Source organism: Haliaeetus albicilla, chromosome 11 (assembly GCF_947461875.1).
Source record: "Haliaeetus albicilla chromosome 11, bHalAlb1.1, whole genome shotgun sequence".
In the NCBI taxonomy this organism is placed as follows: Eukaryota; Metazoa; Chordata; class Aves; order Accipitriformes; family Accipitridae; genus Haliaeetus; species Haliaeetus albicilla.
In genome coordinates this window covers 9,545,396-9,567,675 of record NC_091493.1, presented here as the reverse complement: position 1 = coordinate 9,567,675, position 22,280 = coordinate 9,545,396, and the positions used below count along the sequence as shown (strand labels likewise).

The 22,280-nt window shown below is 38.4% G+C and overlaps 1 protein-coding gene across 6 annotated transcripts in view; it reads left to right on the top strand.

Moving 5' to 3' along the window:
• GRID1 (glutamate ionotropic receptor delta type subunit 1) overlaps positions 1–22,280 on the top strand; it is a 561,238-nt gene that overhangs the window by 481,247 nt on the left and 57,711 nt on the right. For all 6 annotated transcript variants that reach the window (XM_069796078.1, XM_069796077.1, XM_069796076.1 and 3 more), the window contains one exon: positions 21,016–21,117. In XM_069796078.1, the coding sequence (XP_069652179.1) occupies positions 21,016–21,117 (102 nt within the window). The remainder of the gene's footprint in view (positions 1–21,015; positions 21,118–22,280) is intronic.

The window sequence follows — 22,280 nt, the reverse complement described above, 5'->3', positions numbered from 1 at the left end:
TCATGTTTTTCCCTGTCATTCCCTCCTCCTCCTCTCAACCCTCTTGTCGCACTGCTCCTTGAGATTTAAACTGTGTCCATACAAACATGCATGTTCTCTCTTTTATGTCCATCAGCTACATAGTACCATCAGGTGTATCAAGTCCGCGCAGACCTCCTGTCACCTTTCTTTTCTGGCTGCTTTTGTTTTAAAATCTTTGTTATTTTCCACTGTTGTTTCTGTAGTAAACTGGTATTAAGATGGTCAGTGTCCTTTTCAAAGAAATTGTGTGGTGGGGTTTATTTATTTGTTGGTTTATTTATTTATTTTACTCCTCACCTGGGAAGTTTGTCTTATAGCTCAATTCTCTTGATGAACAATGCTTGATCCCCACTTCTGGGAAGTGACCCAAGTCTGGTGATCTGCACTGTCTTAGAAGAATGCCTCTATAGTGTTGGTTTATAGATCGAAATATCATTGAAATTATACACTGTGATTGATTTGAAAATGAAGAATATTAAAAATGAATATTTTAATATGAGGCTTTAAAATCATCATGGGAAGTTGACAGGGAACCTGCAGGAGGAAGGCACATAGCGTGCAACTGAGATTTAACCTGAAGAGTAGATAGCTTTTGTACCAGCTGAAGTTTTCGCATCTTTTCATTCTCTGCATTTAGTCCTGTGTATTAGAGCTTTTACTAATGTATGGATTGCTGTGGCCAGATCATTATTGAGAGAAAAGTTGATAAACCAGATAGTATTATTGTTTAAGTTCAGCAAGGAGTCAGATAGGACCCCACAGATTTTGCAACTAAGTTAGCTACTATTAGGCACTTCTGTGCCCTCGTATAATTTTGCTCATTTCCCTCTCTTCATCACTGTATACCTTACCTTAGAGAAGAGGGTAAGCTGAACTGTGAACAACAATCTTGTTTTGCATGCCATTACTTAAAACTTTCTTTTTCTTCCAGCAAATGTATTTTATACCTCTTATGTTTTCTGACAAATATTTCCTGAATAGTTCTATGCAGAAAGAAAGATGGGAAGATACATTTTTTATTAACTTGATTGCTTCAAGTAAAATTACAAGGGCTTTTTAATTTGTCCAGGTGTGAGTATATTTCCCTTTAACATGGTCAGTCTCTTTCTTTAGCCATAATGGCTAGAGATTTCCTCTTTAAAATTAGAGATACGATGGCCTTATAGTCATATGACTCCAGCATCTGGAGACTTCTAAGCTTTTAATCAGACTTGCTGGCAACATTGCGGTTAACGTTCACAAACTAATTCATAAACCAGCTAACCTTATACATGATGCATGAGCAGAATGACTGCAAATGTTTGGCACCAAATCTATAGTCTTCTGTTTTATTTTGCTAAATTACTTTGGCCAATAAAAAAGAATTCATATGCTTTCTGAACAAATTCATGTTCTACCTATTAGATGGCCGACGTGAAATATGCAGATTTTCTCAGAGTTTGCCCAAAATGTGTTCTGCCACTTTTGATTTGGTTTTAATATCACAAATTATTGAGTGCTGATCATCTTAAGAGTGAAGCTTCCCTGGAATCTCACCTCCGGAAGCTCAGTGGTCAGATGAACCTTGCTGACATTAAAAAGGACTGAGCTTTGATGGTTCAGAGAACCTAATTAATCGTGTAGACTGAATGAAAGCTCTTTGACATAGTATTTAGAAAAATCACACCAATAAAAATCAGCTGTAGTAATAGCTGGTTGGCAGTTTTTCATTGGAATGATTTTCTGGTGGATAAATTTGCACGGAAAAGCATTTATTTTGGTAAAAACCTATTAAATAGAAATTTAGAAATTTTTAACTGGCCTGAAGGTTTATTTTTGACAGGCTAATAAAAAAACCCCACAGTATTGAACTGTTTTAATATCTTCTGTCTTGTATCGTGGGTCAGGTTCTCTCATATATTTCCCGTACATGGTGATCCTGAGGGACTGGAGTGCCTTGTAGGAATTTATTCAGTGGGATATATAATATGCTTTAGCAACTGGTCCACAGGAAGAAATTGAGAACTAGGATTGCAGCACATAGAAAACAGGGAAATGTGTTTTAATACTGGAATGGATGAGATATGCAAAGGGTTTTTCCAAGAATTCCACTTTGTCAAAACATTTTACTTGAATTGAAAATGTCTAAACAAAAAGTTTTGACACTGCCCAACTTAGATTTCTCTCTGTGGAAAAGCTCAGCTCTACATCCCGTTTCAGGAGGAAATCAAACTGCCTGATTTCTCCTATGATAACAGTTCCATTTTTTTCTCAGGTCTAATTGTCATGCCTCATTCAAATATATACATAAATTAGTGTGATGTTTCAGATGAGAGGAATTGTTGGGCTGCTTCTGGAAAGGCAAGCATTCTGCTGGAGGAAGGATGATACTTAAATAGTAGAAAGGATTCTGGAAGGATTCTACAGAGTCTGTGTTTTGGGAAGGAGGCAAAAGGAGAAGGCATCAAAGTGGATCTTGTTAAGCATTCCTGCTGGGTTTCTTTCCCATTCGAGTGGTCCCGTGCAGCATAGGTAAATCGTTACGCCGGGAGTGTTCTAATTCAGGAGTATTTTACTAGTGAACTGCTATAACAAAGGAAGGCTATATTAAAGTGTGCATTTGGGATTTTGGTTATTATAAATTACATTCTTTGAAATCTCATTTAGAACCAGGAACTAAAATGATGTTGGAAGGCTCAGAGGATTAATTCTTCCTGAACAATAGACTGTCACTGATCACTCTGTAAAGTAATTATGCCAAATTTAATTATAATACAAGCACATTGTATGATAGTCATAGTGTGCCCAAAAGAGAGTTTGAAAAGGTGCCTCACAAGCATATGGACTAGCTCTGGGAGCACAGTGGCAAATTACGCATGTTGTAATTGAGTACAACTTAATATCAGGCTTTCTTAATTAAAGGTTTGGGGTTGTGTGGGGTGGATTCTGGCTGGCACACTTTGCTTTTCAATATCATCAGCATAATGGAACAAACTCTTCCCTCCCCATTTTATCGATTCTGCCAAAAGCCCTTATGACTTCCAGTAGCATTAATGTATTTAAATCAATTCCAGTATCATTAGTAGTGGTAGAACCAAGAGTAATCAAATTGTTACAGGGATGGAAAAATAACTGTCCCTCCTTCTGATACTTCATCCCCAGGAACTGCACTATCACATGTTGCTGATCTTTCAGTATAATCCACTCACGCAAATCTAAGGCACCGTTTCAGTCTTCTCTCCTCCGTTTTCCGTCTGTCTTCCCGTTGGATTTGCACTAGTTATGGCAATACCATCGACCCTTTAACTATAAAATCAAGCACTGTTCCTGTTCACAGTTCCACCCCTGTGGCAGGCTGAAGCCTAAGGCACTCGCTAAACTGGGGGAGCCACCGGGATTACAGCCTTAAGAGGGCCAGTCCAAATTTAGAGTAGCATTACGATGCTTGGCCAGAACCTTTTCTTGGGAAAACAAAACTGGTGTGAGTCATACATAAACAAACGAAATGACTGCCAGTCCTTGGGGAAGCAGTTCCACAGCTGGAACGACATGGTCCAGTAAGCCTGAGCTGAAGTTTCGTGCTTATATTATGTTAGGGCAAGTATCTTGGGAGAAAGCTAACGAGACCTAGAGTATGGGCGTCGGGACTAACGAAACAGGAATGGTGGCAGCGAGAGGGAGATGCCTTTGGTTTGTATTGCAACATGAGGTGTTTACTATAAAGCAACAAAAATGGTTAGGACCACAGGTCAGAATGAGCAAAATGAGCGCAGATCTGCTGAATTTCCTGCGTTTGTACTCACAGCAGGCTTCAATTTGGCTTTACAACTCAATGGAAAAAGTTAAAAATAGAAGATCTGTGAAAAGCAGGAAAGCCAGTCTAATCTAATATGCCTTCTTTTACCTTATTTCTTTCACATGCAACCATGTTGTTACGTAGGAAGTCTGGTCAAAATATGAGTCTGGTGTAGTCTTTCTCTATCTAGCACAGAGGCTACTAACACCCTGAGTTGCAGGTGCTTCCATAACTTCTAGTTATGCGGGCAATGGTGCCGGCACGTGGTCTGCATTTTGCTTCCCCAATTCCTCCCTGTCCCAAAATGCCTCCGTTAAAAACTGTTGTTCAATATAACTAGTAAAACTATTTAAACAAAAAAGTAGAGAAAGGTGTTTTCTCTGTTTTCTTCCAGTGTAGAACATTGTGTTTTCCAGGTCATCTTCACAGCACTATTATATTTTCAGAGAAAGTGTAGAAAAAAGGTGTTAAAAAAAAAAAAGATCAAAACCCCTATGTGCATTTTGGTTATTTTGCTTAACAGTGTGATATAAATATTCACCTGGAACATGTTAATAGTCAGCTTCTGTAGTAATTTACACCATCATTGAAATGTTTATCGGATCCTAAGCCGTATCTGCCATAGATGGGAAGAGTGTCAGTTTGTTTTATTGAAGAATATTGAATGTGAAATCTTGCATGAGCTGTAATGTCAGCAGTTTTCACAGCATCCACTAGGTGACATTTAATGTGTCTGTGAAGAAATCTGTGTTGATATGGTGGGCTGTTATGAGGACCAGAATGACAAGCTGGTGACTGCCACTGTTTGAAGTGATTGCTGGTAGTTTAGTCTTGTGAGATTCCTTGACCAAAAGTTTGTGACATATTCATATGCAGTCCATTATACAAATAAGCCTTAGTTCCCTTTGAATTTCTATGTATACGTGCAGCCTCTGTAATGTTGCCAGTCTAATGCAGACTGAAGTCCTGATGAAAGTCATTGATATCAGCTTCATTCATACAAACAGCAAACTCCTGCTTGTTGAGAGGTCCAATATTGGTTCCCCCAACTGATATGGTACCACTTCAAGACCAGGAGACTTGGTATAAGCAGATAGAAGTGTCCCAAAAGAAGAGCAATTAACTTGGTTAAAAAACTATAAAAACTAGCTAAGAATATTGAGGAAATGTTTTTTCATTTCTGTAAGTTTCTTTAACTTGTAGCTCTCTATAGTGACTGTGACATTTAGTACTGAAAGGCAATTTAAACTTAGCCACATTCTTACAAGTGATAACTGCTCAGGATTCTTTATGCATACATATATACATATATATCTGTCTACGTGTATCGTGCATATCATGTATATATATTTAATGCAGCTGTATGTTCCCTAAAGGAGAGATGAAGAAATGCCATTTTTATGACAGCCCTAGGTGAACGTAGGGAGGGGTATATTTTTAAAGGAGAACATTTTAGCTAAGGCAGTTATGATCTTAGATGATGCAGTCTATGTTACTCAGCAGGGTGAAGGCAAAGTCCTTGACTGGAGGAGCTGTCTCTAATCAGGTTCTGCCTTTTGAAGGACCACCTGAATAGTTGCATCTTGTCACTCTTGGGATGCAGGGCCTGTGACCTGGGTACCCAATCCAGCTGGCTAACCAGGCTTTTCAGTATGTTTTGGATGAGAAACAGTCAAATCTTTTTCCTTTCCTGGACTCTAAAAGTGAGTGAGTGCTTGTGCTGGTACCAGACTGACAGCCCTCAGCGTAGGAGCCCTCCTTCTGTCTCCGAGCAATGAACAGACGCAGCTTTCACGGTCTGAGCTGCCAATTCTGGAAGGACCTCAGCTATCGGAGTTTCTTCTCCATCCTTGACTGCGTCCATTTTGTATGCCCATCTGAGCACAGGTTGTTGACTAACTGTGACCTTGGGAGTGCTAATTAGCAGCATTTTAGTAGCATCACCTGGGCTGATGTGATGATGATATTTTTCACCTATTCATTCATCCTTCCCTGTAGTTGCTGCAGTTTGAAATCTGTCATGGAGCTAGTTATTAATCTGTTTAATGCAGGCCCTTCTAGTTCAGTAATGGACAAGTTTTCACTCGAGTATCATGAGCTACTAAGTTGATGGACAGCCAGCAGATTGTAGGGCCTTTCAACCATCAGTGCTTGTCCTAAGCCTGCTCCAAAGCAGATGGGAATATTGTACCATGGAGATATGGACAACAACCCATAATTATTAACACACTGTTAATTTTGTTTCCTTTAATTAATTTGATTTGTGAGCAGAGTCTGTAGCCTTCAGACATTCTGGGACCTGCAAAGCAATTCTGTGAATTACAAAAAAATCCATGTTGGCCGGAACATTTGTAAAGGCCTGATGTCCTTTATGCAGACAGAAAAACGATCTACAGAAATGCTGGAAGTTCAGCAATTGCTGCAAATTCCCCTTAGCTTTATGAAGAGTTGCAGGCAGCCAAATACCAACAAACGATTTATTTTACTCTGAGCCTAGTGAGAGGAGGGAGATTACTGCTAGCTCATAGCTTTCTACTTCGTGTATGCTGCCTTTTGCTTATGCAATGCAAGGGTTTCGGGAAGAGTTCCCAGCTAATACAATGGAGGGTGTTATCATTTTTTCTACTGAATGAAACTTTCTTTTTCCAAGAAACATTACATAATTCTACATCTTACTCTGCATATAGTAGGTAAGCATTTATTTTCCATTTCCGAAGTATATCTTATCTAAATATATTCGATTTCTACTGGCAAGTGACATTTGCTTTCCACTTTCCTTGTTCAGCTGTGTCTGCATTTTAATGCTGAAATGCAGCATTGAAGATTTTTGAGGCAACTCTTCTAAGATAATTTTAAAATAAAGGTTTAATACTGTATCAGAAAGTTAGCTTTCCGAAGCCAGTTTTCCAATTTTCCATGGGCTGATTTTTGGCCAGTCTCTATTATTTGGTTGGGGCTGGGTTTTTATGTGAGTTTTATTTTTTTCCTCCTCTGAAAAATATATGGATGAACTAGAAGAGATACAGAGGAGGAAAAAGGGTGATTGGAGATATCAGATTGCTTCTACATGAACAGACTATAGACACCATAATTCTTTCGCTCAGGAAGCGGACAGAAGAGGGAAGTGTCGCTAGGTGTTTATGAAACAAAGAGATGAAAAGATGAAATGGGAACAATTATTCATTTTTTCTCATAACGCAAACCTAGAGGATACTTAATAAAATGAACAGGTAGCCAGCTTACAACTAATAAAAGAAAGTACATTTCAGAGACTGTATGCTTATATTTTGGAATTCATTGCCACAGAATATGTGGAAGAGAGAAGTTTAAATGGACTCAGAAGACCTTAGGAAAATGAATGCCTGATGGGTCCACTGAGGAAATAGTCTTTATATTGCGTTAAGGAGATATTTCTCACACTTAGAATTTCATGAGAGGGAATACTGATTTTTTCTTTAAATGTATAAATGGCTGGATAACAATCACCATAGCAACAGAAAGAATATCAGGTTAAAGCAGTAAGGAAGGGATCTAATGAATGTAATGTGTGTTTTTTCCTCCTGGAATATGTTTGTGTAATTCTTTGCCATATTTCTGCATCCATATTTCTCTGAAGGCATTGCCCATTTTAGACCTTAATGCTGCGTACAAACTCTGCTGTTTATTGTTGAAAGACTACCTGCCCCGTAGTGACCAAGAGCCATTTACGCTGTAGGAATAAACCTTGTCATGTTTTAAGCTAGGGTCATGCGCTAGGGAGATCTGAGCAGTGGGCCATTCCCGGAGAGCTGCTGCCTTTCCCCCAGCAAAACCTCTCCTACTTACGTGTGGCCCTCCGTGGGCCCAGCGAGTTTGTCGCCTCCCACTGAGAAGTTTGGACCACACATAAGTCACGTCTTGTTTTCTAATTTGATCAGGTTTAACCTGTGTAAAAGCTTTTCTCGACACTTTGGGAACAGCAAAGCATCAGGTGCCATATTAAATGAGCTTTGTAGTAATTATGTAAACTTACCAAATTATTGAATCCTTCCAAACATGATGTAGGGCTCTCTTATAAAGCTTCTTGGAGCTCAGTGTTTATTTTTAAAGCTGTGGCAAGGAATCCGAAAGGCAAGCCTTTTAGCATTACACATAGTACAAGCTGTCTTTCCTACCTGCTTTCATTTCTTACGTTTGACTACTTTGCTGAAATTACCACATCCTTTCTAGTGATGGAGTTTTGCTGGTACATGCTAGTTTGTGGAGCTGGGGAAAAGTATTTATTACTGTAATCTTTCTTATACACCATATGTGCACTGTCTGTCACTGCGTAAAATTGCTCAGAAGTTCTGAAATTCCAGGTTTGTTTTTTTTAAAGCTAAAGTCTCTGCAATGTTGATTTGAAGTGGGAAAAAACAAAGGAGGGCAAAATCTTTGTAAGCAAACGGTTTGTAAACTGTAACATGGAAAAGTATTTTCCACGCTTACCATGGTTTCTTTATGAAGAATAATCAAAAGTTAGCTAAGTGTATTGTTATATTCCTTGTGAATACTTAGCAACTGGTATGTAGTTTATATAAATGATAATATCTATGGATATAATGTTTGTATATTCTCTGCTAATTTTATTTGCCTTACAAAACCTGCTCTATGTACGTAACAAAGCTAAAGGGATAAATCTATTTTTTGAAAGCTGTCTCAATACAGCTTGTTAATTAAAACCATTAAATGTCTATCATTACACAGAAGAAAATTCATATTTTCCTTAATACTCTCTACAGTGCTTCTCTTTCTTGGAGGGGTAATTATCCATTACCAAACACCAAGTTACGGGTTTTTTACTCAGTTGTTTTCTTTGTTCTTGAGGAGAAAAATGTCTGCAAATAGTTGAAGTCATTTTGTGTCACATTCTATGAGAAGCAAGGATAAAGATGAAGTCATGTTGTCAAAATCATAATAAGGGAAAGTTCAGTAAAAACTGAACTTTTAAACTTATAACAGGCATTTTCAGTGTTCCATAGATCTAGGTCTAGATTCCAGTGCTGATAACCAGAGCTGGTCAAAATTCACTTAAAACCTTCAGCAGGGAAACTTTGGCATTTAGGGTTGTTACCTATGTCACCAGAGAATATTAACTTCTCTTGACAGCAATCCTGATAAAATATTAATTGTTTTTTTAAAATGTTCATTTTAAAGTACCAACATTTTGTCTAAGACTTTGACTTTTTTGTGTTACATTTTAAAATTTGTTTTATAAATTACATTTATAAATCCACACCTTTTGAATTAAAATGTGAATAGAATATCTTTTCCTCTAGAACACTGTCCTTATTGTTATATCAAGGCTGCCACCAAAATATCATGAGGTAATTTGATAACAGCAATGGTAGGAAAATGAAATAAAATAACAAGTGTATACAAATTTCATGAAAAATGTAAGACACTGAATCTCAAAGCTTTGCAAATGAAAATTTTAGTAAGAATTCTATTTCTTAAGTGATTTTCTACAAAAAAATACTCTTGAAGTTGTGGAGCTTTTCAAAAGTATGTGAAGTTTGAGAGAAGAGCGTTTTTCAATACAGGATTGGAGCTAGCTCGACAGGTGATACCAAAGAGTGGGCTGAACTTCACTTTCATTCTGAGATGACTCAGTGCCATCAACCAGAATCAGAAAGTGAATTCATGATGGTCAAACTTCAGAAGGTCTGCAGCGGGTGAAATCGCACCATGGTCTCTTTCTCACATGACCGCAGAATGGGCCAAGCTATGAAAAGTTCAGTTGTTAGAACTGCAGATATACATACAGGTTTCTCGAATGTGTAGTGAGAAGTCAAAAGCATTCCGCTCTGATAATATCCAAGAAATCCAGTAAAAATTCAGCTCAAAAAGAGAGCAGATGTTTTGCCATAGCCAATTGTAGCGTGCTGATTAATTCCCAAGTGCAGAGCTCTCATGTAGAATGACTGGAAAAGATACCAGGTCCTGACAGTTGTCCAGCTACACAATCCTCTCTTGCTCTCCCTCCCCAGTAAAATTCTCAGAACATCACTGCAAGGAGGTATTCAGTTACTACACTGCACAGAGCAGGTCAAGAACCTATATAAAATCAGCATGAATTTGTATTTGTTCTTAGATCCAACTTTTCAATGATCTTTTTGTTTACAAAAGTCTGCTGAGTTTACTATTGCATAGATAACAAGGGTAGTTCTGCTATCGGAAGCTAGTACTTTCCCACCAAAGATTATTTGGAAACATTGAAAATGAACCTGTTCTCTGTGAAATGGATTTGTTTCGGTTTTACCCACACGTAATGAGTAATGGCAGGAGAAATTCTTTCAGTTTTGTCCACAAGCGGCTACTCTTGAACTACCTGACTTTCAATATTTAACAGCAGAGTTCAGAGTATAGTTGGAGTCCAGCACTTGCCATCTCTCACTGGCCAGCAATTTTGTTTGTTTTTAAAATTGCAAAAGAAAGATGAGGGGCTTGTTTGTCTTCCAAATAGGTAACCCAGTGGCAAGGAGCTCATGCTGTAGGGTGTTTCAGCCACTCACTTGTGACATCTGTTGTGGACTTTATATTTGGATTGGTCTAACTTTTGTGATTACTTATCAGTTTTAATTTTTTGCTTAGAGGCCTGGTTGTTCAGATCCACTGGTAATTTACAATGCCCCTGGGAAGTGCCTGATTCAGCAGTATCTTAGGTACTCCCAGTTCATTCAACCCTTCGAAGAACTGTGATGCTGCACGTACTTCCTTTGCTATAGCAACACTGCCATCTGATTCAACAACAGCATTGCTATGCTATAGCATGTTGTTCATATTTTAAAGCCTTGAAAAGTGGCAAAAGTGCAGATGGACAGGGGTGGAAGTTATCTGACTGCTTTACAAGAGAAAAACCTGCAAAATCCTAGAAGAAAACAGCTCAAATTTATTTTTAACACCATTTTCACAGCATTTTGATTTCGTGTTAGGGAAAAGAAATGCAAAAATTTGGGGACAGAGTAATACTTCACTGCACTTTATAGAGAGGCCATCATAGGATAATATTCTTGTTCATATTGTTTTCATCACTCTTATGATTGCTTCATTTAATACTACATCTTTTCCAGTGCCTGTGTTGCTGCACTAATAACATCAGCATGTTGCAGTCACTGCTCCTTCAAAGACTAGTATTAATTGAAGCAATTTATTCTACCACAGCTGAAGATGGCCTATTTATACTTTTATATAATGAATATTAACAGGTTACATTTATCTTGTCATGTCCTGTCAGCTCCTTCTTCTGCTTCATGTGGATTTGCTGCCCCGTACATGCTTTGCTTGGGCTCGGCACAGTAGAACATAGGTGTTTCTCTGTGTTCCATGAGAGATTGGAGTTGCTCACAAGCTATCACAATATGGAAAGGGAAGCAAGCCTGAATTGGTGTCATTGCTCCTTCAGTGACTTGCTGGCAAAATAAAAATAATGTCTCATTCTGCCAATTAATGGAGCAATAGCTTATTTCAGCAAAAATATAATACTCATAATTTATGTCCTTCAACATAATATTCAATGTGATGTATATGCAATATAAAATAAAAAGTATATGATGCTGGTCCACTCCCAAGGGGTATGAGAAGTCTTATACTCTGTCAATAAAAGCTGTAGGGTTACAGAAAACTACTACTTCAATTGTGCATCAAACTCCTGAGTCACAGTACTGTACAAAGCTACTGCATACACAAATGTGTGCACAAGAATATCTTAGCTTCCTTGATATTAGCAGTATAAGGCATAATGTGTCTAATCTTCATTCCTGTTGTAGACCTCTACTATATGTAAAATAGTTGGCTTTTAATAATATGGTCATTACATTTAATTGAACTGATCTTTGGCTAATGAAAAACATAAAGGAAACCACTTCTTCTCACATCAAAATATTTGATATTCTCTGCAGTGAAGAACCATAAAAATAGTGGAGCAAGATACTGCTGAGTTATGGTAGGTAAGGTCAAAATTGTTAATTGCAGTGAACAGCACAATTTGTAGAGCAAGATCTGAATAAATACACAGGCTTCTAGAGGATAAATATTAATGCTGAAATACCTGTACCAAATCCTCTCTTTGTAGTTCTCTGTCCTCCTAAACTACCCCCACAGTTCTGGGTTAGGTATTGTAGTTTTTGCCCTCTAGGATTTCCCTATCTATTATGCAGAAATTATTGTAAATGACATGGAGAGAGAGACGCTATATCCTACTCTCTGGATGATAGTGGTTTAATACTGTAATTGATCTTACATGGCAAAAACATGTTTCTGATACTAATTTGCATTTTTTTAATGTAGTTTGTATCACTTTTCATTGGGTTTGAGCCCTTCGCATTATTTTGAAATTTTCATTCCAATTTGTGTAAGTTTTCTGCTTCTAATTATGCAGCTTCTTGCCAAAGTTACATTATGTTCGTACAATGGGAGATTTGTTTCCCTAAATCTTGAGTAAGAATTTCACGGGACTATCTACGTGATAGTGCCTCAGTTAATGCTATTGTCTCTTAATTGTGAGCCAGTTCTCTTGCATGGTTTGAAGGGCATTATGCTACTTCAAGGGCAGTCTTTGCGTGGCGTCTTAATCCTAGACATTTGCCATTTATCTCGCTGGCTTCTCAGAAGAGCAGTGATGTATATCTGTTTCCTGAGCTATGTCAGTTCAGGTCAATTGCTCTCTCCCACTCAAATCCCTCCTTCAGTGTTCTTGAACTTTCTTTATTTTCTATTCTAGTTCTATGCTCAGTTAACTTTATATAAGTGTAACTCTCAGGATTCAATGGTATTATGTAGGTTTGTTAAGTTAAAGCACAATTCTAAGTGATTGTAGGCTGGGACCTTAAATTGCTCCAGTGCACCTCCTACATAGTTCCTTCTGGCTGAGTTCTTCATTTCAGCAGTGGGGAATGGATTTTTCTATTGGAGATGAAAATACCTGACGTTCATCCTAAAGACTAAACCAATACCTTTGCCCTTTGTGAATGATAACATGCTCCCATACTAGCCTTAAAGATGGTGATTAATCCACTCACCTGAGATTTGGGAAACTGTTGAGATCACAGGCTAAACCTTGCACTCTGGGACTTGAAGGAAGTTGTTCCACATAGGAGATAAGTATCCTAATCACCTTTGGCTGGGATCCAGTATTATATGAAACACTGGTTCAGATCCGATATCTCTAGTGAATTCAGGAACCACCAGGCTGTCAAGCTGTTCTTTGATTTCCTTCATATATGCACTTTCTCATATCCTGGATGTGCCAAACCTTTCCTGTGAAAAATTGTTTTGTTTAGAAATACCCGGAAAAGCTCTGCCCTTATATCTATTCCTCATTTCACAGTCCACATTGAGAATGAATGAATGTTTCTAGGAAATTGTTTGTATTTCATATGAAAGGGTCTCTGTAGATTATTAGAAGTCAGCAGCAGTAGCTCTGTTGTCTTATATCTAGTTTTGCTTCTAATTTTCCCATTTCTTAGTTGTCATTATGTTAGATATTCACAGTTGTGTCTTTACTCTTCTTGTACAAACCGACTCCTCCACCCCAGTAGTAGTTGTCCTGTTCTCCCTCGATTTTCTTCCAGCATGCCTAAATCTTGTTCAGACAGATACTAAACACAGCATTAAGACTGTATATTCTTCTCAGCTGTGTTGTGACTGCTCTCTGTGCAGCTTATGCCATGAGACATGTAGAGTCCAAAACCACACTGGTACTTTTGCAGCCATACCACATTACAAGTTCATCATCTCTTTGCAGCTCGCTTTCACCCTGCACAATTTTTTAACATTAATTTCTGTGTTTGTTTCTTCAACTGAAGTATCTCTATTTCTCATTTTCCCTTTTCATAAGTGTTCGCTTCTAGTTATGCAAGATGCGTTTTATTATTTCATCTCTGGATTCTTACACTCTCATTTATTTTTCTCACTGTTCTAGTCTGACATATTTGCAGCGCTTCCCAGTTTTGAGATATCTTTGCTTCTTAGACATTTTAATTTTAGTAATTTGCTATTTCCTGTTCCAAATCATTAAAAAAGGTAAAAGTAAATAAAATCTTAATATTGACTTACTCTAAGCTACCTCAAAACTTCTCTCCTCATCTTAATACATTGTTCTTCATTGTTGCTTAGAAGCTAGTCTATAAATCATGTGATATTGTTCTTATTCAGGAAACAAATTCAAATTGTCCTAGGTGAGGTTTCACAAGACCCTGTATGAAACAAAACTAAAATTCAGATACAAGTATATCGTTCTCTTCATTCCAGCTACCTATTAATTCTGCAGCACTATTAAAAAAGCAGTCCAGTTTGTCCAGAATGACTTGTTCATTCCAAGGTGTTGCTGCCTAACGCTTATCTTCTTGTGATTCCCTAGAGATGTTTTATTATCACTTATATAGCACCATAAATTTGCAAAAGACTAAAATTAGAACAAGCTCTGTTCTTCTCCCTGAGGATCTCACATTCTTAAAGGCCCATTAAAGCATCAACAGTCACATCAAAGTGCTTCACTGTCCTGCACAGAAACCAGGGTCCTGTTGGACAAACAACAGTGGCATGGTAGTCCCAGAGGAGGCAGCCCTTCCCTATCCTCCAGTTTTTCTTACTTTATATTGGCTAGGCGTTGCCTTTAAAGAGATTACTGTCTCAGGAGATGGATGATGCTCTTTGCTGACGTATCGGGAATGGGAGAGAGCAGCTTTCCATGATCTCCCTGCCCTTCTCTGAACATTTACCATGCAGATGCAATCCTTGCCCTTAATGGCAAACTGAACATTTTGAGCATTGAACAGGATGTGATAAAATTTTCACCCGAAAGACTGAGAGTTTCTGTACCACTTAAGACTTGGTTCACAAGCCTCTGCTTCATAGTTTTAATATGTTTTGGAGTTTTCGGTGGCTCTATGGCTATGGGTGCATAGGTATTCCAATCCCACCGCAGATGTTCAGAAGCAAGCTACATCTTTAATATAAACAAATGCAGAATATCAGAGTAGAATAAACATCTGGACACAGATGACTTGCAGGTATTCCACTGCAAACAAGATTTGAGTTACGCTGGACCACACAATATAGCTTAAATCAGTTCAGCTGGTGATCTTGTCCAGTATCTTATCCCTAATAATGACTAGAAGCTTATGCTTTACAGTAGAAATGTTAGAATATTCCTAATAATTAAATAGATGTTATAGAAATAAATTGTATCGGTGTTTGGATTGGCTTGCAACTATGAGAATTGATGCCGTTGTATTTTCCTAATCCTGTTTTATGTAACTATGGATTACATAAGTACACAGTCCAAAATGTTTTTTAAACTTTTCTTAATTATGGTCCCATATTTCAAATGAAAAGATCTTGGTACCTTCGAGGCAACTCCAGTTTCCATAAAAATGGAAATGATGTTTCAGGGAATCCTGTCAGTTCCTTAAGAATGACACATAATCCAATGTGTGAGTCCTACTAATACCTTGTTGTGAATGATATTGAATGACAGCAAATTCTCTAGACTACTGATATACTGCATTTAAAAAAGAATCATGGACTTAAAAGTAAATATTTGTTTTACTTACTATTTAAATGGAATTCCTTTTATTCCTTAGAATGGCAACAGAGGAGTGTCCAATTTGCTCCATTTATTTAATGGACCACTCCCTGATTTCATATTTGTCTCCCATAAACATTAATTTTCTTGTTTACATGTTGTTTGTTTGGGTTTTTTTGATTATCATGTTCACTTAAAGTCTGCTTTATTATGTTAAATATTTCAGTAAGTGTTTAGCCATATTGCAAGACTGGCAAAGGGAGTGAGGCCACAAAATATACGTACATGGTACAAGGACATCATAGCTGATATACACTATGTTGACTTCAAGTTTAGGAAAAAAGTTGTCATTGAAGTGAAATCTGTTTCAGTTCAACTTTAATCTAAAAGCATTATCAGATTGTGAGTGGCATAGCATAATTTATTTAATTCCATGCACAGAACAGCTTTCATATTCACAGAAAATGTGCTCTGGGTTGATACAGGTGTCTCTGTCTCATGGCATGACAACCGCCTGCCTTGCACTCTCTTCAAATTCCTGTCTGTTAGAAATTTTTCAGGTTTCAAGGCAGAGGTTCCCAAATTTAATTTCTTTGGATAGTCTAACCTTAGCTCCAAAGAAGTCACCAGATAAAAGTTTTCAGGTTTGGTAAGATAGAAGATGCATGCTCTGGATTGATTGTAGTCCTTTCAAACATTACTATACATATGCTGAAAATTATCTTGTTTTATTTCTTATGGGACTCACATTTTCCCTGAAAAGTAGATCATGTTTAGGATAGTGTCATACTTAAAATTATGTTAGAAAGCAGTGACATGCGTTATTTGGACAGCAACTACTGCATCATAAACTAAAATAGTTTAAATTATCTTATTCACTGTTGTGATAGAAACATTAAATATTCACTTTTTATGCTAATGTCAGTTTTCAACTGTATTTACTAGGAGTTTGGGATAATTTTCATCTCCATTTGTTTGGGACCGAGACAGACATTTGCTATAGTCCAGTGGTGTTAGCGTTCACAGCAGAGTTAGGAAAACTAAATTTAAGTTACTGATTTTAAGGAATATGCAATTGTTGTGTAACAGAGAAGCATGAACATGCGGACTTTCAGACAAACAGATGTATAACAAATAACTGAATTTATCATCAGTTTCATCTCCTGAAGGAAGTGCCATACAGGCTCTCAATCTAATTGATTAAGTTCACAGGAGGTAGTAAATCTTGCAAATCAGTGTTTAATGCATGCAGCCTTGATTTATTTGAGCAGAAGGATTGTTTGTCTCGTGCTCATAAGGGTCTTCACACATCTGTGGAGTTGTTTCTGATATTTTAACATCTTTGTTGGTGACATGGACAGTAGGATTGAGTGCACCATCAGCAAGTTTGCCGATGACACCAAGTTTTGTGGTGCGGTCAACACGCTGGAGGGAAGGGATGCCGTCCAGAGGGGGGCCTGTGTGAAACTCATGAAGTTCAACAAGGCCAAGTGCAAGGTCCTGCACATGGGTTGGGGTAATCCCAAGCACAAATACAGGCTGGATGGAGAATGGATTGAGAGCAGCCCTGAGGAGAAGGACTTGAGGGTGTTGGTTGACAAGAAGCTCAACATGACCTGGCAATGTGTGTTTGCAGCCCAGAAAGCCAACCGTATCCTGGACTGCATCAAAAGAAGCGTGACTGGCAGGTCGAGGGAGGTGAATCTCCCCCTCTACTCTGCTCTCACAAGACCCCACCTGGAGTACTGCACCCACCTCTGGGGCCCCCAACATAAGGAGGACATCGACCTGTTGGGGCGAGTCCAGAGGAGGGCCACAAAGATGGTCAGAGGGCTGGGGCACCTCTCCTATGCAGAGAGAGTTGGGGTTGCTCAGCCTGGAGAAGAGAAGGCTCCAGGGAGACCTTATAGCAGCCTTCCAGTACCTAAAGGGGGCCTACAGGAAAGCCAGAGAGGGACTTTTTACAAGGCCATGTAGTGATAGGACAAGGGGTAATGGCTTTAAACTGCAAGAGGGTAGATTTAGATTAGATGTAAGGCAGAAGCCCTTCACTGTGAGGGTGGTGGGGCACTGGAACAGGTTGCCCAGAGAGGTTGTGGATGCCCCCTCCCTGGAAGCGTTCAAGGCCAGGTTGGATGGGGCTTTGAGCAACCTGGTCTAGTGGAAGGTGTCCCTGCCCATGGCAGGGGGGTTGGAACTGGGTGATCTTTAAGGTCCCTTCCAACCCAAACTGTTCTATGATTCTATGATATTCTCTGGTGTGAGTTTACCATGACTTCTCAATGTGATTTCCCCTGGGGAACTAATTGCTCAAGTAAGTGTTGGGCAGCCAGCAGCTGCATCATTAACAAAGTTATGAAACTCCTTTGTAAAATTTGACTTCTAATTTGTTAATTGAAACTCGGGAACCTTAAAGTTACATTGACATCAAGTTTTCTTTGGAGGTCCTGACAGATACCAGTACCTTTCAGGACAAAGTACTGAACAGCAAGTTCAAGAGACATACTTTGGATGACATCCTTTATTGTTTGACATGCCTAGGTTGTCTAGGCATGTAATTGTTTTGCCTGTGTGTTGACTATATGTGTTTGGAGCTATACATTGCTTGTGGAGGTTGAAAACAATGTTACAATTGTGACTTTCCAAGCTTTTCCTTGCAGTTCTGGTTGAAAATGCAGTAAATATTGATAATGATCAGAAGCATGTCCTGAGTCAGAATTTTTCAACAAATCACCTTTTTGTCTGAATTTCACATTTGTTTCCTCTGGTTTGTCTTTATTGGATGATTGAGCTTCTGATGTATGGCTAGAACTATAGGATTCCCAGCAATACACCTATTTTAGAAAGAGAAGCTAGGAAGAAAGTTTAAGTTGAAAAGCTTTAATAAAGTAGCTGTTTTCAAAACTTGAACTCCCATAACGGAATAACTTGAGAATAAAAAAAAAACAACCCACCCAGACTGCCATTAAATATATGTTCCAGAGACCATTGATTTTTGAAATACATCCTACAAGTGCTGATTCTGCAGTTTGTCATAAACAGATCTAAAGGCCCTTTATCTACTGTCAGCTGATGGCTGTGCTACAACCTTTGGCTTCAGACTTCTGGTAGGAACATGGTACATGTTTCTACAGAGAATGAAACTCTAACTTATCAAATAACAGCAGTACTCATTGTGTTTAACAGTGCTGGAAATTAGTTTCTCAGGCACTGATCTTGACAGGTCAGCTGTCACAAACTGATAGACGTAATTGCAAATACATTGGTCCTGTAAACAAAATTCTGTCTGCAAGAAGTAGAAGTTAAAACTGGCACAATTCTGAACAAATGAAATTTTCTGAAGCACAAGAATGCACAGGAAAAATCCCTTCTGGAAGTGGTTTTCCTCATGTTCCATTTCTCAACTTTATCTGCATAGTTTGCATTTTAGAGACTGAAAAGTTTGTGCCTCCATAGAGAACACTATGGAGTTCTGTGCTGAAGTGAAATACTCTCCTCCTCCTTGCACTTACCCCTACTGCATAAAAGAGGAATCTTTGTCTTGCTCCTTTTGAATAAAAGGAGTAAATTTATGATTTTGCACTGGCATGTCTCCAGTTTCTTTTTGGAATTGTTAGAGTTGATGCAGAATGTGAAATGTGGGGTATTCGAAAAGTCTAAGGCCTTGACATGAAATCAGCTAGAACTTTTGAAAGGAAAAGGAGTGGGAGGAGGAATTGAAATGTCAGTCCACCAGCAGTGAAGTAATAAATGAATGTGTTACATTTTCCATTTTTTAATAAATATTTAATAATCATCTGTAGATTGTGCAAGCCATTTGGCCAAAACCTTCCATGTATCTTTATCATATACTTACTGCATAAGACAGCTGAAGAAGGCTTAGACAGTGAACTTTCTGTACAGATTTGAGACACAATATATACCACACAAACCTAAACTGGTCTTTGAAGTCTGTTGAACCACACTGATTTATGTCAGATGACAAATTCATCAATTTGGTTTGGCAATAGCAAAAGCTAAGAAACATCTGGGCATATTTCAGAGCAAGCATCTAAGTTTGAATTTAGAAGGCACCATGGCTATAGGTATCTACCTGTATTGCTGCAGACACTTTTATGTGCAGAAGCTCATCTGTCACTCCAAACTGGCATCACAGGGGAAGAATTTTCAATCTGAGATACTTTAGCTTTCAGGAGTATCATTAGAAAGCCAAATATTATTCACTCATTCTCCTCCTCTGTCCCCCAGGTCATCTGCATGAAAGGAGGTGTAGCTTAATTCTTTCCTTTCCTGCGTGTCAACTTTGAAGATTTAGTGACTATAGAATAATTTTCATCAGTTGTGATAGTTATGATGGCTGAATATTCACTGAATGTCCTGTTCTTTTCTAGTTCCCTGTTTATCAGTTTAGTGCAACAAACCAAAAATAAAACCATGCAGATCTTTCCCATCACATTTTATTTGTTGGTTTGATTTTTGAGGCTTTAGGATAAAACTGAAGTCATAGAAGTAAATCATGTAGGACATCTAGCCATAGGCATTTTCAGTGAAATAAGTTCTTTCCAAGAAGGTTTTGACTTGTTACATGAAAATTAGCTTCTGGCAGGAAGAAGCCACATTTCACAGATCTTGGCCTATGTTTGATTTCTACAGGGCATGCCTTCAGCTAACACCACTGCTTCCACATATGTGAGCATAGTATTGGTGTTTAAGAGTAGAGCTGAAAAAAAAAGAAGGAAACAGTTTCTACTTGATACTGTTTATGACTCTTCTGAACAAAATGACACCTTCTGTTTGAAGGCAAAAGGAGTGTCTGACTGCTGCTGCTGAAGAGCATATTTAGTTTGAATAATCCAAAGGTCACTGAAGATTGACTTTTCTGTTGAACCTATTCTATTGAATTTTACTGCATTTCTCTTCAGAATATGCAGTAAAATTGATTTTTAAAGCAATACATGTAATTGAAAAATAAAATATTTAGATGTAGTATTCCAGGGAGATATCCTGAAAACATGCATCCAGATACATCTAGCAGGTGCATGAAGTACTGGTAGATACGAGATATTTGGTCATCAGGAGCCTGGGAACTTGAGAGGCTGTCATTGTTTTACTGATGAGGCAGAAGCAGGGCAAGAACAGAGAAAACAGACTTAAGATAGGATCTAAAGAAAGTCCGAGAGAGGAGACAGTTTGACACCGTAGAATCTGTGTCAAGAATTTATGACTATGAGCGAGCGAGAATGTTGTGCACCAGGAAAAAAAGGTTGGTCTTTGATAAGCAGTAAGGAATGATTTGAAAAGTAGGAGGGGATCTGAGCAGAGAGGGAAATATGGGATACTGAGACCACAGATAATCCTGAGGACTGTCAGGCAATATAAACTTACTGGAGAGAAATGTTGTATCAGAGTGATCTAAGTGAAATAATATGACAAATACTACAGATAGTAGAGCAGTTATATTACAGGCATCGATGTAAATACATTCAGGCATGGTACTTGTTTATGTCTGTCCTCTGAATCTCACTAATTCTGATTCTGCATTTATAAAAGCCACACATCTCTCATCCTCTCTATATCAGTTCTGGATTCAGTCATGCTACTGTTAAATGTTTATGTAAATACTGGAAGATTTCTGCCTAACAGTCCTTCAGCCTCACTGTCCTTTCTGTTCTAGTTGGCAACGTGGGACTCTGAGAAAGGACTGAATGGTAGCCTACAAGAACGACGTCTGGGCAATGACTTACAAGGATTGACACTCAAAGTGGTGACTGTCTTGGTATGATCCCATTTGAGTTCAGGAAACAAAATGCTCAAAATAAAAAGGATCTGACTGAGTATTTTGGGCACTTCCCACAGTATTTTTCCCTATCATTTTCAGTTCTGTATTTTTGGATGTTCAGTTGCATAAGCAAGGAAGATAGATGATGGCCTTTTATTATTTTATGTGAAGCTGTGCACTGTCAGAGATACAGAGCATTTGTTTGTTTGCTTATGCTGTTTTTCTGCATTGTAATTCCTACTGGGCATGGAAGCAGCACAGGGCCTGAGTGCACAGGGGTGCATTCCACATACCGTACTCTAACTCGGATATGCAGTTTCCAACATTTCATGTATTTTAAGATCAGATGGGCCAATTATGATAATCTAATCTTGGCTCTTGTACACTGCAGGCTGTAAAATTTAATCAAGTGTTTCCTCCATCAAGCTCATAAATTCCCGTTGAGATAAGCTATATCTTTTAGAAAGGCGTAATCTTTCAAAAAAATCATTACACTTTTGGGACTACTGTCTGTTAGTATCCAGAGTGGTAGCAGAGCTCCTCTCACCTAAGTGCTAAATTAGGGGCAATTTAGGACTTTAATGCATTCCTGCCCAAAATATTGTAGTTTGCAGATTGCAGAATGTGGTGCCTTTTTGTGTTTTTTATTTCTCTTTTTCTGAATCATGGTACAAATAGGAGGTACCACATAAGATCACGAAGGCATCCGCCCCAGCCCCCAGTTTTCTTTCCTCTGCCTGGTGACAGGCAAGGTTATGCTGTAGCTCATGCGGGAGGCGAGCAGATCCCTTCCAGGAGAATGTCAATAGTGGGTTGTGAAGGCAGCCAGCTGCAGTGGCTCTGCTGCCAGCAGCCCTGGTGTTCCCCCACCGGAGAGCAGGACACCCATGCCTGACAGAAAACATACCGCAAAATGCTGCATTGCCTTGGTCCCAGAACAGACTTTAATTTAAACTACTCCAGGATCCAGTACCCATGAAGGTTATTCTTTGAATTTTCAAAATTTTAAATACTCATAAAATGTAGCAGTTTTAGCTCTTGTTTCACTATGTCTCCTGGATAAAAGATTAATCATTGTCTGCAAAAGATGACTTTCTAGATCTGATATGATCTCAGATAGATGAACAGTAGTACTGTTCTTATCTCGGACTTAGGTACTT